At 45.9% G+C, this 16,694-nt stretch overlaps 1 protein-coding gene and 1 long non-coding RNA gene across 2 annotated transcripts in view; one reads left to right on the top strand and one right to left on the bottom strand.

Moving 5' to 3' along the window:
* cndp1 (carnosine dipeptidase 1) lies at window positions 1-4,896 on the top strand. Its single transcript, XM_057045140.1, has 12 exons — window positions 1-159; window positions 1,887-1,997; window positions 2,103-2,246; window positions 2,726-2,888; window positions 2,966-3,054; window positions 3,130-3,327; window positions 3,400-3,484; window positions 3,562-3,722; window positions 3,820-3,984; window positions 4,071-4,212; window positions 4,466-4,613; window positions 4,705-4,896. Exons 2-12 carry the CDS (start codon window positions 1,887-1,889, stop codon window positions 4,778-4,780), a joined length of 1,482 nt encoding a protein of 493 aa, XP_056901120.1. The 5' UTR covers window positions 1-159; the 3' UTR covers window positions 4,781-4,896.
* Window positions 4,897-4,958: 62 nt separating this feature from the next.
* The window catches only part of LOC130532474 (uncharacterized), a 15,570-nt gene continuing 3,834 nt past the window's right edge, over window positions 4,959-16,694 (bottom strand). Inside the window, exon 2 of the long non-coding RNA XR_008952342.1 lies at window positions 4,959-5,840. This is a non-coding gene — a long non-coding RNA (uncharacterized LOC130532474). The remainder of the gene's footprint in view (window positions 5,841-16,694) is intronic.

Raw genomic sequence — 16,694 nt, 5'->3', positions numbered from 1 at the left:
AAACATGAGCTAATCAGCTGTTTTTCAAAATGTTTTAACAGTGGGGGGTTGATGAGAGGGAAGGAGTGTGTATAAATATCCAGGCCAATCTGTAGCCTGTCTGCCCAGGAACACACACCTCCAGCAGAGGCAAGAGAAGCCCAACGACCTGAAAATAAGGTACCGATCAAAAATACGCTTTTCTTTATGTCCAATAGTTGATCTTTTGTTGGTATTTACTATAGAACTTGTTTATTTTGGCGGTTTCGAACAAAATACTGTAATTCAAGCTGTTAAATTTTCATCCTCATTGCATACAACCACACATGTTATATGTGTGATATAAACTACTCTTTAACCCCATCACTTCAAGAGTGAAGCTCATTTTGCCAATTACATTTTGCACATTTCACAATTAACAGTTACAATCCGTTAACAGTATTGATCTGTAAATACGTGCTCGTGACTTGTGTAAACTGCCATGATTTAACAGAAAACAGAGTTAACAGATCATACAACTTGTAACAACTAATGAAAAAGACATGAAATAATCATTCATAACACAATCTTGATGCCATTCGGCATAATAACTTGTCACAGGCTGCAAGCACGAACTGAACCCCCAAATGCAGACACACACACACACACACACACACACACACACACACACACCACACACACACACACACACACGCACGCACACACACACACACACACACACACACATAGCCAGAGCAGGCTCGGTGGCATGAACAGGCGTCTGAGTCTGGCTGTACCACGGAGGGTAGAGTGAGCCCGGCTTAAAGACTGAATGCAGGTGGGTTGGTTCAGGATAAGGATAAAAGACTTTATTGATCCCACATCGGGGAAATTGCACGTTACAGCGGTAGCCCGTGGTGTAGAATACAGAAAAGTACTAAAAGAAAAAATAAAATAAAAAGACTCTTCTATTATGTACATTGCTACGTACATGGTACAGTATACACAGAAATTAAAATTATGTACAGAAGGAGTGTCGGACAGTGTGAAGAAAAATTAAGGTGCAAATAAGATGTGCAAATAAGACCTTCCAGAGGCAGGATGATTAGTTAGTGCAAATATGCCAACCCTGTGTTATTGGTGCTACATTAAGTGTTGTGCATGTTGAACAATCTGTCGGCAGTTGGGATAAATGACCTGCGGTAACGCTCCCTTTTGCACCGTGGGTGTAACAGTCTGCTGCTGAAGGAGCTGCTTAAGGCCCCCACAGTCTCGTGTAGGGGGTGTTCAGGTGTGCAGATTTAGAGTTGAGTGAACTGGACAGCAGCCCTGCCCAACCTGGAAACAGACATACAAGAGAAAAATGGACAAGAAACAGAAGGGCAGGAGGAGAGGAAAAACACTAGGGGACATAACGAGTGTGAACTGAAGTGGCTGTTTAAGGGACGAGACTTGGCTTTAAGTTTAATTCTCCTCCTCAGTTTGATAGAGGTCGACTGGACTTCCTTGTTCTTGAAGAACCAGTGGTTAGCCACTTACAGGGCTGTCCAGGACCCCTCTTGGGACCCCTCCTGGGACCCCTCCTGGGACCCCTCCTGGGACCACTCCTGGGACCCCTCCTGGGACCCCTGAGACTTTCACAGTTGTTAAGACTCGACAGTAGATAATGAGCTGGAAGGTCCACACCCCTGTCATGATGCAAAGGCCCACAACATTAGCAGTCAGTGAACCCACACCAGCATAAACATCAGGGTTTCCCACCACTTCTGAGATGAGAGGAGAAACATCTATGAGGAACCACAGAAAAGTCCTGTTGGCGTAATTCAAGCTGAAGAGGAGAGTATCACCGAGGACACCCACCAATGTTGCAGGTTAGGACTGGGTTTGAGGTCAGGGTTTAGGGTTTCAGCTGTCCATTTCCTCAACAGATGGGTCCTTTCGCTGCGTCCTACATCCTGTTGGTCGCCTCTGCCGTCCGAGCCTTCCAATACACAGAACTGGCCCAGTATGTCGACAGCCACCAAGAAGAATATGTGGAGGTGAATCTAATTAACGGCATTCAAAAAATGACACTTTCTTTGAGAAGACACCAGTGACGTGTTAGAGCTCTTCCAAACAGACTTTCCCCCTGGGTTTGGCTTTAGGCTCTACGTGACTGGGTTGCGGTGGAAAGCGACTCCAGCAACGTGCTGAAGAGGTCGGAGCTGAACCGCATGATGGAAATGGTGGCCCAGAAGCTGAGGCAGATGGGTGGAACCGTGGAGCTGGTGGACGTTGGGGAACAGGAAGTCAGTGCAATGCCGCATCTTGCCGCCTTTCACAAACACTGTAGTAGTGAGATACAAGGTCTTTCCACATGCTCGTTACTACAATACGCTCAGACTTCACCCAGAGGTTAGCTTCACAGACACACTACTAACTTCAATAAGGCGCAAAAAATACAGAGCCTCATCTGGATCCTCATTACCAACTGAGATACATCAAAGCCTGGGCTCATTAAGCACCTAGAGGTCAGCCGCAGGGTCGACCGCCCCGGCGGTTAGCATCGCTGTAGATTCAAATGTCACCACATGATATTATTTAATGAAGAATGGGAAAACAAGAGCTGACGTGGCGTCCCAACGCACTCTGACCTCTGTCCTCCTGTGTTTTACATTAATGCACATCCTCAATAATAGCATTCTTTTGATGTTTCAAAAGCAAAACTGTGGCGATTGTGCAGCTGCGCTGTTGACGTTGCTGAATTTTCTTTTGGGGGTCTCCGCAGCTTCCCGATGGAAGCACCTTGGCACTGCCTAAAGTGGCGACTGCTCAGTTTGGCAGCGACCCAAACAAACGCACCGTGTGCGTGTACGGTCACGTGGACGTGCAGCCAGCCAAGCTGGAGGACGGATGGGCGACGGAGCCCTACAACTTGACAGACATCAACGGTAACAGTAGCTAACAAGAGAGAATGAGTCTGTGTAATCTCCAGTAGAACCAGAGCCGGTAAACTGGGTTTTTGCAGGTAACCTTTATGGGAGGGGAGCATCAGACAACAAAGCCCCAGTTTTAGCTTGGATCCATGCAGTGGCGGCGTACCAGGCCCTCAGTATGGTGAGAACATTCAGATTATTCCTCTGTTTGATCACTGTTCCATTTAAATGAATGCAATTAATTCGTTTCCACCAGGAGCTGCCGGTGAACGTGAAGTTTCTCATTGAGGGGATGGAGGAGACAGGCTCCAACGGTCTGGACGCCATGATCCTGGCCCAGAGGGACACCTTCTTCTCTGACGTGGATTACATCATCATCTCAGACTGCGGCTGGCTCAGCAGACGGCCCGCGCTCACCTATGGAACCAGAGGCAACTGCTACTTCTACGCTGAGGTTGAGTTTCGGAAGCATTAATGTTGGATTGACAAACGCCGATCAAGGTTCACGGTCAGGTGGGTTTTGCAGGTTGAAGGCCCAAAACAAGATCTGCACTCTGGTGTGTACGGAGGGGCCGTGATTGAACCGATGATTGACCTGATCGGGATTCTCGGTGAGTTCTGGCTTCACCGGGGCGGCGCAGATTTATGGGTGGGTCTCAGACATTTACCTGCTGGAGGTTTGCCTCAGACACACTCATCAGTCCCAGTGGGAAGATCCTGATCCCAGGGATCAGGGAGGCCGTGGCGCCCCTCTCTGACGAGGAGTGGAAAATGTACCAGGACATTCAGTTTGACATGGACAACTACAGGAACAAGGTCGGAGTCAGCCAGCTGATGTACAACAACAAGGTGAGGACGTAATCTGGACAATTTTAGGAGCTATTTCTCGTAAACACAGTTTGGGAGGAGGCCAGGCACTGACAGGAACCTTCCAAACATCCTTTAGGTGGATCTGTTAGCTCACCTGTGGCGATACCCCACCGTCTCCATCCATGGCATTGAGGGGGCTTTTTCAGACCCCGGAACAAAGACGGTCATCCCTGCTAAGGTCACTGCTAAGTTCTCCATCAGACAAGTTCCCAACATGGATCCTGCTGCGGTCAAAAAACAGGTACAACAGGACGTTCATGCCCACCCCGGCCTATCAATTCCTTTTAGCAGACACTTTGATGTTTCTGTGCCGCTTTGATGTTTCAGGTAACAGACTACCTTCACTCGGTGTTCGCCAAGAGGAAGAGTCCCAACAAGCTGAAGGTTACCATGGTGATCGGGGCAAAACCATGGCTTGCTGACACCCAGCACGCCCTCTATGAGGCCGGGAAGGCAGCTGTGAAGCGAGGTACAAACTGTCAGTAATTTCTTCGTAAGGTATTAAAATTCTTCAGCCAACACTCGCCACATGTGGGCGTAATCTCTGTAAATCACACCGACTGAATCATCTTCGCAAGCGCCCTTAATCCTCCTCTGCAGATTACGGCCAATATTCGGAAAAGTGGATTATCCTTCAACCTAATTTATTTTTACCAAAATATTTAAGGATAAAGTTGATTAGAAGCGACTAACATTGAGGCTAAAAGACTTTCTATCATCAGTTTTCCAGATGGATCCCGACCTGATTCGTGAGGGCGGAACCATCCCTGTTGCCAGAACCTTCCAGGATGTGACGGGAAAAAGCATCATCATGATGCCCATCGGGGGCTTCGATGACGGTCTTCACTCCCAGAATGAGAAAATCAGCAGGTTGGAGCTCAGAAAAAGATTTTAAAAAAAAGATCTTTCTGGTTCCACACATCTTTTTAACCCTTTTGTCTCTCCAACTTCCTGTTTGCAGGTACAACTACATCGAAGGGACAAAGTTATTCATCGCCTACCTGAACGAGGTGTCCCAGATTACAATACAAGTTTGATCTATCTATCTATCTATCTATCTATCTATCTATCTATCTATCTATCTATCTATCTATCTATCTATCTATCTATCTATCTATCTATCTATCTATCTAGTAAAAGTGCAAAAAGCAAACATTGTGAATTTATTGTTTCCATAAAAACATATTTTAAGAAGACAAACTCACACACATGTCATTTCCTTAGATATTAAACTTTTATCTCATTTGAAATAATGGGAAACAATTCAGGATGCTGAACGGTAACGTTCCTAAAACAACAAGTCTTTTTTCATTTGGAACTACAAACTCATAATCACAACACAATGACAACAAATTCTGAATAGAAAAAACATGGTTGTAAAACTGAAATTCACATAGTTAAGGGTGTTGTTTGACATCTCACAATGCAATTCAATGCAAACCTATTTAAGTAAATTCAGAAACACAACATTAAATGTATGCCTGGTGTAAGAATAAAGACATCTGAATACCAATAAAATTCAAATTAATGTCAAAGTGAATGTATATTAGATAATGTGTTAAAATGCATAATATATTTTGTTGTGGTTTTTCAACAAATAATTCAGAATACAAATTAAAAATAAAAAAATCTCTAAATTATATTTAAACAATTAGGATAGAAAAATAGAATACAATTTTAAATAACTATTTTAAAGCAAATGTATAGAAAATGACAATACTGCAGTAGGGCTTTACTCCTACAGAACCTGAGTGCAGTTTTGAATAAATGCGTAAGATGACAGAGGCCTCCAGATGTGACCCCCTGATGATCGTAGTCTGTCTGATGGCTCCCAGCAGGAAGTGGTTGGGAGGAACCCTGGTGTTGTGAAGAAGCCGTGTCTGGTAGTGTCAGCGGCCTGATTCACAACACCAGCTGACCCTCCCCACCTTCACACACACACACACACACACACACACACACACACACACACACACACACACACACACGAAACTGACGGCGTGTAGTTACTATTATCCCCGCTAGAGGGCGTCGTGCATGGACGCTCTTCCAGCAGGCTGATATACTGCTGCTCTGGTCACATGTCTTCATCTTAATCTGCAAAAAGAATGGGCAGAGGCAGGATATTAAATCTAAAAATATAGAAAATACAACAATTTGTCTTTAAATTGTTTTTAAAACTATTTAACGACATTTGAGCAGCAAAGAATCTGACATCACTCCTGTATCTGCGTTGAGCCCCTAACAGGAAGTGTGTGAGACCAAACACCAGCCAGCCCTCAAATGACCGTCCATGTTTGGTTGCTCAGTTTTGAAGTGTTTCAGAACCGTGACTCAGCTAAGAACACAGCAGGAGGCTTTAATCCACCTTGAAGCCCCCTGCTGTGTGAGCAAAAACCGAGACACGCTACGCTTCCCTTGGTTTACTTTCACATTATTTTAGACTCTTACAAAATTTTTCCTCCATTTTATGCTAAGAACACTCTCAGATGTATATATATTTTGTTGTTGCTAGTCCATAAGTCTGATTTTGCTTTTTACCGAGGAAACGGTAAAAGGTCCATTAGTGATAAAGCCCACGAAAGAGCCTTTGTGCTAAACGAAAGTTATTTTATGGATTCAGGAAGCTCCTCTTAAGCTGAGAACGATTGGAACACTTAAGGGAAGAGGAGCGCCGCCTGGGCTCCATTTAGCCAAACTTGGACAAAAGTTTGGAAGTAATTTTTATTGGAGCACAAAGACTTAAAAGAGGTCCGAGGGACTGCAAAGTGTGTGTGTGTGTGTGTGTGTGTGTGTGTGTGTTTGTGCTTGCAAATAGAATAAGTTGCCTAAAAGCAGTACTTCACAGCATCTTAGGAGTTGAAAGCTTTGGTAATGGCTCATTTCATGGCTTGTGATCTTATTGTCTTTATTTTTAATATTCATCTTCTTTTGTTTTATTGTGCAGTTTGTTCTTTTCTTCAGGCGACAATCCAGAATTCTCTTATTCTCTTGCAATATTACACAAGCGTATTTATTCCTAACCCGATCAGCAAAAAGGCAGATAAATAGAGGAAATTTGGTGTGAAAGAGCTCATAAATGCTCCAGAAACTGGTTTGGTTTTGAGTTCAAAGGTTTAAACCCAAGAGGTGATGAAATGAGCAGCAGAGGGCGGAGCATACGGGTGGAGCACAGTCAGGGTGAACCAGTATTTTCCATGTTTTTGGGGGGTTCAGTTCATTACTTTCCAAAAGCAAGTTAATGATTTGACTTTGAGCACATAGATCCACTGGATGGAGGATGATGGGATGTTTCCTGGGAGCCCACACAAATGGATTTAATCAATTATTAAACAACAGAAACCTTCAAACTTCTTGTGGCTAAACAGCAGTCTGACCCCACTCGCCCCCCCGCCTGCTTCAGAAGCTGCCTCTCCTCTCTCACTGTCAGACAGGAGATGGTAGAAATGTCTCTTCGTTGTCCTGGTGACTTAATTCTCCCGTCCGTTAACTGCATGGGGCTTGACTGATATCTGAAAGTGTCTCACAGCCTGTGGGTGAGGGACGGCCGCTCCGTCTCTGGCTGATATGGCCGAGGCTGCAGATGTGCTGCAGATGTGCTGCAGAGTCTCTGTGATCGGCCGACAGCCAGATCCAGCCTGGCTCTTTTTAAGCCCCAAAATAAACCTGAGCCTTATCACCGGAGGAGCAGCTGGCTGGCGAGCAGGACAGGTGACAGAGACGACGCTGACAGCAGCCCGGCCTGCCAGTCTAATATGGTGGGGGGGGGTCCACTGATGGCTGCAGCGGACAAACTAAAGTCACGGGCGGATTCTGCAGCTTTACAGAGTAAAATCTGAGAAAAATGATCAATGGAGGGACTTTTGCTCCTGAATAACATCAAACTACGAAGTGAGGGAACAGTTTGTAGTTTGGAGAGAGAACAGGCAGCACACATGAGGTGTCCCAAGGGTGCAGCGCTTTCTAAAATAGCCAATCAAGGACTGGATGGACGGGTCCATTTCTAATAAATAAGAAGAGACGAAACGGACAGTGGGTCTGCAGACGCAGCTAATTTAATGACACCCCTGACATGGTGGCACCGCCAGTCGTCCTATCAGATATGTCTCTGACGGCACGACATTGGACAGGCAGAAGACGCTACGTGCTGGCTAGCATAGCCGCAGAACAAGCCCAATAAACTAATGATCCCATTGTTAGCACCAACATTAGCCCACGAATCAGACACATGAGCAGATGGTGTCCTTTCAGGTTAGGAGACCTTAGAAGGGTTGGATGTCCCTTTAATGTGTGTGATCCACCCGTCTTTTCCCCTTAGCTAAAGCTGGAGCTTTACCTCCCGGGCTTGCAAGTGGAATCTGTAAACTGTAAAAGAGTATGACACGTATTTTTGGAAACGCTCTTTTCCTACAGAGAAACAGAACATTTGTGCTCGTGCAGGAGGTGCACAGAGAGTTTCCCAGCAGCCATGCAGAGCGACAGGACACAGACCAGTGGCTCCTTCTAATGAGCAGACTGTTGTTGGCCCACCGTGGGGACCCCCCGTCCCCCCGCTTCAGAGCTGTCTAAAATTTTTAGGGAGTAATTAAACTCTAAAGCTTCCTCCAGAAGAAAGTGGAGATTTATGCAGAGCTGAAAGGAAACTTCTGGAGAGAGGGCAATGGCATTGTCCCACCCCCCTATTTAATTTTACAGATAGATGGAGGCTGCTTCTGAGGCTCATTCCCATTTGGTCTGTTTTCTAGAGATGATTCTTGTTCTGCTCCTGTTCTGATGGACCTGCTGATACTGTCCAATTCACTGCAGAATGACCGTCCCCAGACCGACGTCTGGAGAGGACAACCAGTCGGAACACAGCGCAGCCCTCCGGCCAGCGGGCTTTGTGAAGGGTTCTGTGGCAGAAAAAAAGACTAAACTAATTTGTTAAAGGTTTTAAAGGACAACAAAAAGGAACAAATAATTTCTGATTAAAGTTGATTCACTGATATATCGATGTAACCAGATTTCTGTCACACACAGGTGGATGTTTTCCCAAGAACTAAACTCCACATTTAATGTTCCGCGTAATCCTGTGACTTTGTTAAAGGCAAACCCAGTTAGAGGTCATCTAATCTTTGAGCGTCCCACAATGCAGTGCGGGCGGGGCCACCAAGACCGCCGGTGGAGGAGGAAGAACCTTGAAATGGTCCCACTGCCGCCACAGATTGAAACTATTTCCAGAGTTCAATTTATTCGACTCACTTTCAATAATTCATCAAACGTCACGAGAACAGGTCGGAGCGTTGAAGACCTGAAATGGAAAGAGAGAAGCCCGCTCCTTCCCTGACTGGCAGGGAGAAACCGTTCTCTGCAGAGCTGCGTTCCATTTCGCTGTGCAAATTGAGCTGTCACCTGCGGAGCCGCCGGTGCCCAATCACAGGCAACTATTAAATCATCACCGCTCCTAATTAACTTGCTGCGAACTCGGAGGCCTGGCGTCCTAAAGCTGATGTCGCTCCCATAATCCTCCCTGCAGAATCATTTAAATGGAATGTTAACAGAAGTGGTGGGGACGCATTAAACGATGCTATCTGAAATAAGACCGAGCCGCGGCTCAGGTGAAGGAGAGACATCACACCTTAATGTGAAAATGATGGACGGAAAATGAAGTCGGTGATTAAACCGCTAATCCCATAAGAAGCTGCCATCGTGCATCCGGCGCTCAAGTCGCATCGGTCCATTTGTGCAATTACGTAATTGGCTGAACACTCGGGATGGAGGAAAATTGAATAGAGCGACTGGAGGTGCAGGATTATCAGATCACGGAGCTTTATCTCACGATATTGGTCACGAGAGATAAGAACTTTCCGGCACGAGAGAGAGAGAACAGTGACATCATTGTTGGATTTCGGGGGCCGTCGGGTGAGAACGCGTCGCTGGCCTGGCTGGAGGTGTCGGCGGGACCCCGGGAAGATGAGCCCAGACTATGCTGACAAGGATCTGGGCACTCGAGCAGGCGGGCGCGTAACTCCGGTTCTTCTGAACTTCAACATCTGGGGACTAATAAATGTAGAAGATCCTCCAGCACTTGTGTTGGGGGGATGTAGAACCTCGGGACCGTCACGTGCAACCGTGCGTCACAGTGTGATTTAATTAAGGAGGAAGCGAAGAACAAACAAATTTACGAGAGAGACAGCCAACGGCATTTGACAGGATAGCTTATACACACACACACGCCATTTATTCAATGACAACTATAAGTGATTCCTTATGCACAGTTTAAAAAGCTACAGATAAGTAGGTGTGTGTGTGTGCGTGCGTGCGTGCTGCTCCCATATCTCCATCGATCGTGCTGTGATGAGGTCCACTCTGCGTCTGTAATAAGCTCATTAATCTTCCAGACACAGCCAACAGCTGCCGCCTGCATCCACGGCTGTGATTATCAGCATTGATTGGCTGAGGACGCAACAGGCGCCACCTCCCGACCAATGAGATCACTGCAGGTGTTAGCATGATGGGACTGACGTCAGAGAAGAGACCAAACGGAACCAGGCTGCTGAGCGATGCAGCACAGGTACTCCTCATCTACCTCCTCATCTTCCTCTTCTTGCTCCTTCTCCTCCTCAGTCCTCCTCCTCTTCTTCCTCATTTTCTTCATTCTATTCCTCCCCTCATCCTCCTCTTCCTCTTCCTATGGCTACTCCTGCTGCTGTTAGCCTTGCTGTTGCAGCCACGACTGCTACTACTACCACTACCGCAACTACTATTACCACTACTACTACCACTACCACTACTACTGTTACTAGGACCACTACTACTACTACTACTACCACTACGACTACTACCACTACCACTACCGCTGTTACTAGGACCACTACTACTACTACTACTACTACTACTACTACTACTACCACTACCACTGTTACTAGTACCACTACTACTACTGCTGCTACCCCAACTACTATTACTACCATTACTACCACTACTACTACGACTACTACTAGTACTACCACTAATTCTACTGCTACCACTACTATTACAACTACTCTACTACTACTATTATCTCTTCTACTACTACTGCTACTATTACCAAGATGACTAATACTATCTATACTATACTAATACTAAATAACTAATACTATCACTACTACTACTGTTGCTACCACGACTACTACCGCTACTATTCTACCAACTACTACTACTGTTGCTACCACGACTACTACCGCTACTATTTCTACCTACTTACTACTGTTGCTACCAAGACTACTACCGCTACTATTTCTACCTACTACTACTACTGTTGCTACCAAGACTACTACCGCTACTATTTCTACTACTACTACTGTTGCTACCAAGACTACTACCGCTACTATTTCTACCTACTACTACTGTTGCTACCACGACTACTACCGCTTACTATTACTACCTACTACTACTGTTGCTACCACGACTACTACCGCTACTATTACTACTACTACTACTGTTGCTACCACGACTTCTACCGCTACTATTACTACCTACTACTACTACTACTACTAATGCTAGTACCATTACTAATAATATTGCTGCTACTCATACAACTACCCTGGATGCTGCTGCAGTACCGGTACCACTGATACTTCTGCTGATACTTAGATGATACTGTTCCTTCCAGTACCACTGTTGTTCCTGTACATGCTACTGCTACACCTCACACTACTGATGTGACAGCTAATAACGATTATTACACTCATTAATACTGAACCCAAACGCTCACAGAGACTTTGCCAAATGTCCCCACTATGCTAGTAAATTGCATACCTGACTATGACTAGTCCTGACTATGTAACATTTACAAGTGCACGCACGCACGCACGCACGCACGCACGCACACACGCACACACACACACACACACACACACACACACACACAGTCCTTAAATCATGCCTCAGGGTTCATTTTCCAACATTCTAAAACCACAGGTTCTATAATAGAACCATCGTTTATAATGGCAGTTTAATTAAACAGCCGAGAGTGTAAAAGAGCGGCAGCAAATGCGAGTCAGGGCCTAATGAGCTCCAGACTATTTACATTTAAATGCTGGAATCACAGCAATAATCTGTTAGCGTCGTCTTTTCGTTTACGTTTTAAATGCGACCTTCAGTATTCCATTAACACCTGAATGAGGGAATCTTTCACGATGGCTCATACTTCAACTCCACCCATGAAAACCAGAACAGTCAGCCATAATCTGAATAATCTGAGTCCTTGTGTGTGTGTGTACGAAGATATCGAGTATCCGTGGAGACGCAGCGGCGACTCAGTTGGATGGGGGGGCGTCTCCTCACAAGAAACCAGGATATGAAATTAGGACAGTTTAAAAAAGAGGGACTGGAATAGAAAAATGAGGCTCTTGGGTCACACACACACACACACACACACACACACACACATACACACACACATACACAGTGGTACAGTTGCTGTACTACATTTATTCAAGACAGATTCCACTTTAGCTCAGTGCAAAAGTTGACTTGCTAAAATATAGCAAAATATGTGCCTAATCCTTGTTGGCTAACATGGCTAACATGGTCAGTCAGGCCTCAAAACGTCATCAAGCACTAAAATTCTGGTGTTGAAAATGAAGTAAATTAACATCTTTGACTGTATAATTTAGCAAACGCTCACTAAAACGTAAGCGTAACCTTTGACCTGAACAGTCTGAACTGACGGCGAGAACCCGGAGCCTCTCTGGTCCTTGGAGCCGTCTGATTTGCACATTTCTGCTGACGCTCTCCTCCACCCGGGTTGCCCCCCCCAGTCTGAAAGATGAGCCTCAGCTGAGGCGGAGAGGAAGCAAAGGAGCCCAAATCCTCCCACACTGCACAAAATATCTCATCGCCTTATTCTGTCACTCAATTAACGTCTGGTTTTATCTGCTTTTTACACACCTGCCTCCATCAGCTGGAATTAACACCCCCCCCCCCACACACACACACACACACACACCACCCCCTTCTTTATAAGTAGCTAAGCAGACTCGTGGCCTCAGCGGCGATAACTCCTACACTGAGAAGTGCCAGATTGGGTTTCTGCGTGTTCACAAAGACTTACAGAGAAAAGAGATTCTTCACACTCGTCTGTCGGAGCGCCACTTTCATCCGCGTTAAAGCGCCAGTCGGCTGTTTTTATTTCGCTTTGCAGGTTTTGAGTTGCGGGGCAAATGCCGGGAACCGTCTCGCTCCGTGTGTGTGTGTGTGTGTGTGTTTGGGGTTCAAATGGCAGATTGGGAACTGCTGACATTCTGGGATCACATATTGCTCTCGTGCCCGCCGGCGCCCTAAATCCCCTGTTGCGAGGAGTGTAGTGTGAAATCCATTTTCCACAGATTCCTGCAGAAAGCTTGTCATCTCATTGAAAAGATCCCCCTGAAATATGAGGAACCTTGACTGTAGGTGCCCCCCCCCTTTGTCTACCAGCCGCTTTCTTTGTCTCTTGCTCAATTTCCTGTGAAGAAAACAAAGATGGCGGCACCGTCGGCTTGTGGGGTTAATCTCGCCACGAAAGGTGTCGGGAGACTTCAGAGCATCCCGGGCAGGAAGTAGAGCTCCGCCCGTTGCTGCAGCGGCGCCGCGGTGGCATTTTAGCCTCCGACCTACTTGGATGAGCTGCCCTGGCTGCAGGTTATTTCTCTGGTCTGGTTGTCTGCTTTGGCGCTCTGCTCTGGAGATGAGATGGGAATTTTAAACATTCCTGCTCCTGAACGCATCACCACTCGCCTACGACCTCGTGTCATTCCTGTCACTCCTGCAACAATGGCGGTCGGGCCAGTCATAAACCCTCCGGTTTGGCTTGCACGCCTTTTGTCTGAGACAAACGAAGGTGCCGCGCGGTGTTTGCACCGGAGACGATGACGATGATGAAGGTGAGACAGTGCAACAGCATCACGAGTCATAAATCCGCTTTTTTTTAAATCAAACACAGTGTTTAATGGTCATTTTCCAGCATCTGCCTGCCTTAAGCCAATCAGAAGTGGTCCTGATGAGAGGGATGGAATGTGTGTGTGTGTGTGTGTGTGTGGTGTGTGTGTGTGTGTCTGTGTGGTGTGTGTGTGTGTGTTTGCCTCTGCTCTCCAAAGCTATTTCAATCCAGATGCCTTTGTGTGCTGCTATGTCAAACAAAGGGCCGCCGCGGCTGCCTGCCGTCCACGCGCCCTGAGTGGGGGGAGGGAGGACAAGTGTGTGTGTGTGTGTGCGTGCGTGCGTGCGTGTGTGTGTGTGGCAGCCAGGCGTGTGAAAATACTTTGCACTGACTCTTCCGTCTCCTCCTTTGTTTTCTATATTTTCTTTCATTGCCGACAATTTTGTGTTCTTTCATCCCCACTGTTGTCGTGGCGACGCTTGAATTTCTGATTTGCATACTTTGACAACTGTCGATATCAAATTTCCGATATCAACAAGGAGGAGATCAAATCAAAGACTGACGCCCATCTGATCAATCACACGATCTGTTATTTGAAAGTTCAGTGTTGAAATGACGGATTTCGTAATTCATCCTTTCATCTCTGTTTGGAATCCTTTCATCAGCATCAATCCCAGCAAAGACGCAGGAAAATGGTCGATCAATAAGAAATAATACACGATTGATCAATAATAAAAACGGTCACAACAGGAAGTAACGTTTGTGCTGCCTCCTCTGACGATAATAATTAAATAACAGATAAGAATTCTGCGATTAATCTTCAATAGGACCAGTATTGATACGCGTTGGCATCTTCACCCCAGCGGCGTCCTGATCCGCTCACACCACCAACAGCTAATTTTAGCCTGCAACAAATTAGAACAGAACTTTGCCGCCCATTTTGGAGACGCTCTTTGATATGGAAATGCTGCATTGACGGGGAATTTGCTTCAGCGCGTCCACGTTCTGCGTTTACAAGTGTGTGTGTGTGTGGGAAGACAATGAAAAATGGAGGGTGTATCCCCAGGGAACCTTAACCTAAACCGCTCTGACAAATTGGGACTGAGGGGATCTCTGAGGGATCATCTCAGCCCGCCACCAACACGCTCGTCAGGCTGACACGCCACAAACGGTGGGAGTGATGATGGAGCCGCGTCAACCCGGCGGCACGTTAATACCTACAGACCCGCTTAACCACCCAAATGCCGGCGGGTGAGCAAAGTTGAGGAAGGTTACCAGGTCCTAACGATGCGCCGCCACGCAGGAACAAAGACACTCCAGTTTTGGTTTGACGAATAAAAGAAAGTTCACATCATCATCATCCGACCTCGACAACCACTGAAGGAAGACAAAGAAAAGAGCTTACCTCCCGCATCCAAATGTGAGAGCAGATACACACACACGCACACACACACACACACACACACACACACTCTCCTGTGTGCTCACACACACTGCGTGCAAGGACAGAGAAGCGAGGACCCATCATTGTTCTTATAACCCCTCCCACATGTATGTGTAGCTCTGTCTGGATGGAATGCTCTCTCTCTCTTTCTTTACACACAGCCTCCCACACACACATACGCGCGTGCACACGTACACACACGTACACACACGTATACACACACACACACACACACACATCAATTGGTTGTTTAAAAAAACATGCATCAACAGTTTATCGTGTTGCAGCTTCCATCATCTGTGTGCATTTCAGCACACACACACGCACGCACACACACACACACACCTATAGCATACAAAGACTCCCACTCATAGGCCATGTGATCATGTGATACACGATGTGAGCTTGCATGTGGGGTCATGTGATGTCCTCGCTGCTGTTCTTCAGCTACCTTGTGTTGCCCTCGTGGGTCATGTGTGTGTGTGTGTGTGTGTGTGTGTGTGGTCATAGAGGTGGTTAGGGTAACCACACACACACACTGGATTGGAACCTGCTCCCACGTCTGTCATATATTTACCCCCTGGGGCAGTATGGCTACACTCATACCCCCCCATCCTTCCTCCCCCGCACTATTGACGGGCTGATAATGGTGCTGGTGGAGGGGGACATGTGAGGAAGACCACCGGGCTCTGATTGGTGAGATGAAGCATATGGAGGTCATTCACCTGGATTCTACACACACACACACACACACGCACACACACACACACACACACACACACACACGCACACACAAACATGTCCGACAGGTTCAGTAGCAAAAATTCCCGTATTGTTACCGTTAAATTCCTCATAAAAGCCAAACATTTAATAACTTTGATCTCTGATCTGATTTATAAAGTGATCATTTGACACACTGAACACTTTGTACATTCAGATCCGTTGAACTTATTTGAGGCCTCAGGGTGTGAAATAATAAATGTTGCCTAAACACACAAACTGGTGAAGCTTCAGGCGATTATTAGCACATTAAAGCTGAAATTAAAAATTAATGAATGGAGGGTGAAGACTCGACGAGAGTGCTCATAAACACACAGACATCAAACCAGCTACATTTAAAATCTGCTAATATAATCTCTTCTAATTAAATCTTTGAATATAAACTGGCACAAATGGAGATTTTCCGAGTCATTTTTTAGGGGTTTGTTTCCTATTTGCATGCATCTGTCAGCGTTTGTTCTTGTTCGTCTCCATGTTAATATGAAGCGTTTCAGAGGATCTGCCTCGGATGTCTGACGGACCCCAGAGTAGCAGAACCCCCGAGGTGATCGAAGACGCATGTTTGAGGCTGGTTTTGACAAAAATATGGGGGTAAGAGAAACCGGATTTTCTATGTCAGGACTGGTTCAAATGTGCAAAATGTAGAAAAGAGATTTTTGAATTCTGGTGAGAATCACGAGGAAAGATGATGAAAAAAATCAGAAATCTGTATTTAAAGTTCTCAAACACCATTTTGATCTTCAAATTTATGAAGAGATGGGATGATTTTTAGTCGCGCGGGACAGAAAAGACTTGATGTTTGAGATTTTATGAAATAAATATTTTTAATTTGAAATTAGTCTTA

The sequence above is a fragment of the Takifugu flavidus genome, chromosome 10 (genome assembly GCF_003711565.1).
Source record: "Takifugu flavidus isolate HTHZ2018 chromosome 10, ASM371156v2, whole genome shotgun sequence".
NCBI lineage: Eukaryota > Metazoa > Chordata > Actinopteri > Tetraodontiformes > Tetraodontidae > Takifugu > Takifugu flavidus.
This window is presented reverse-complemented; position numbering and strand designations above follow the sequence as displayed.

Bases quoted from the DNA above. Each gene is read 5' to 3' on its own strand.
- cndp1 (XM_057045140.1), top strand. From the start codon at position 1,887: ATGGGTCCTTTCGCTGCGTCCTACATCCTGTTGGTCGCCTCTGCCGTC. The intron at 1,998-2,102 runs GTGAATCTAATT...GTTTGGCTTTAG, and splicing joins ACCAAGAAGAATATGTGGAG to GCTCTACGTGACTGGGTTGC. The intron at 3,723-3,819 runs GTGAGGACGTAA...AACATCCTTTAG, and splicing joins AGCTGATGTACAACAACAAG to GTGGATCTGTTAGCTCACCT.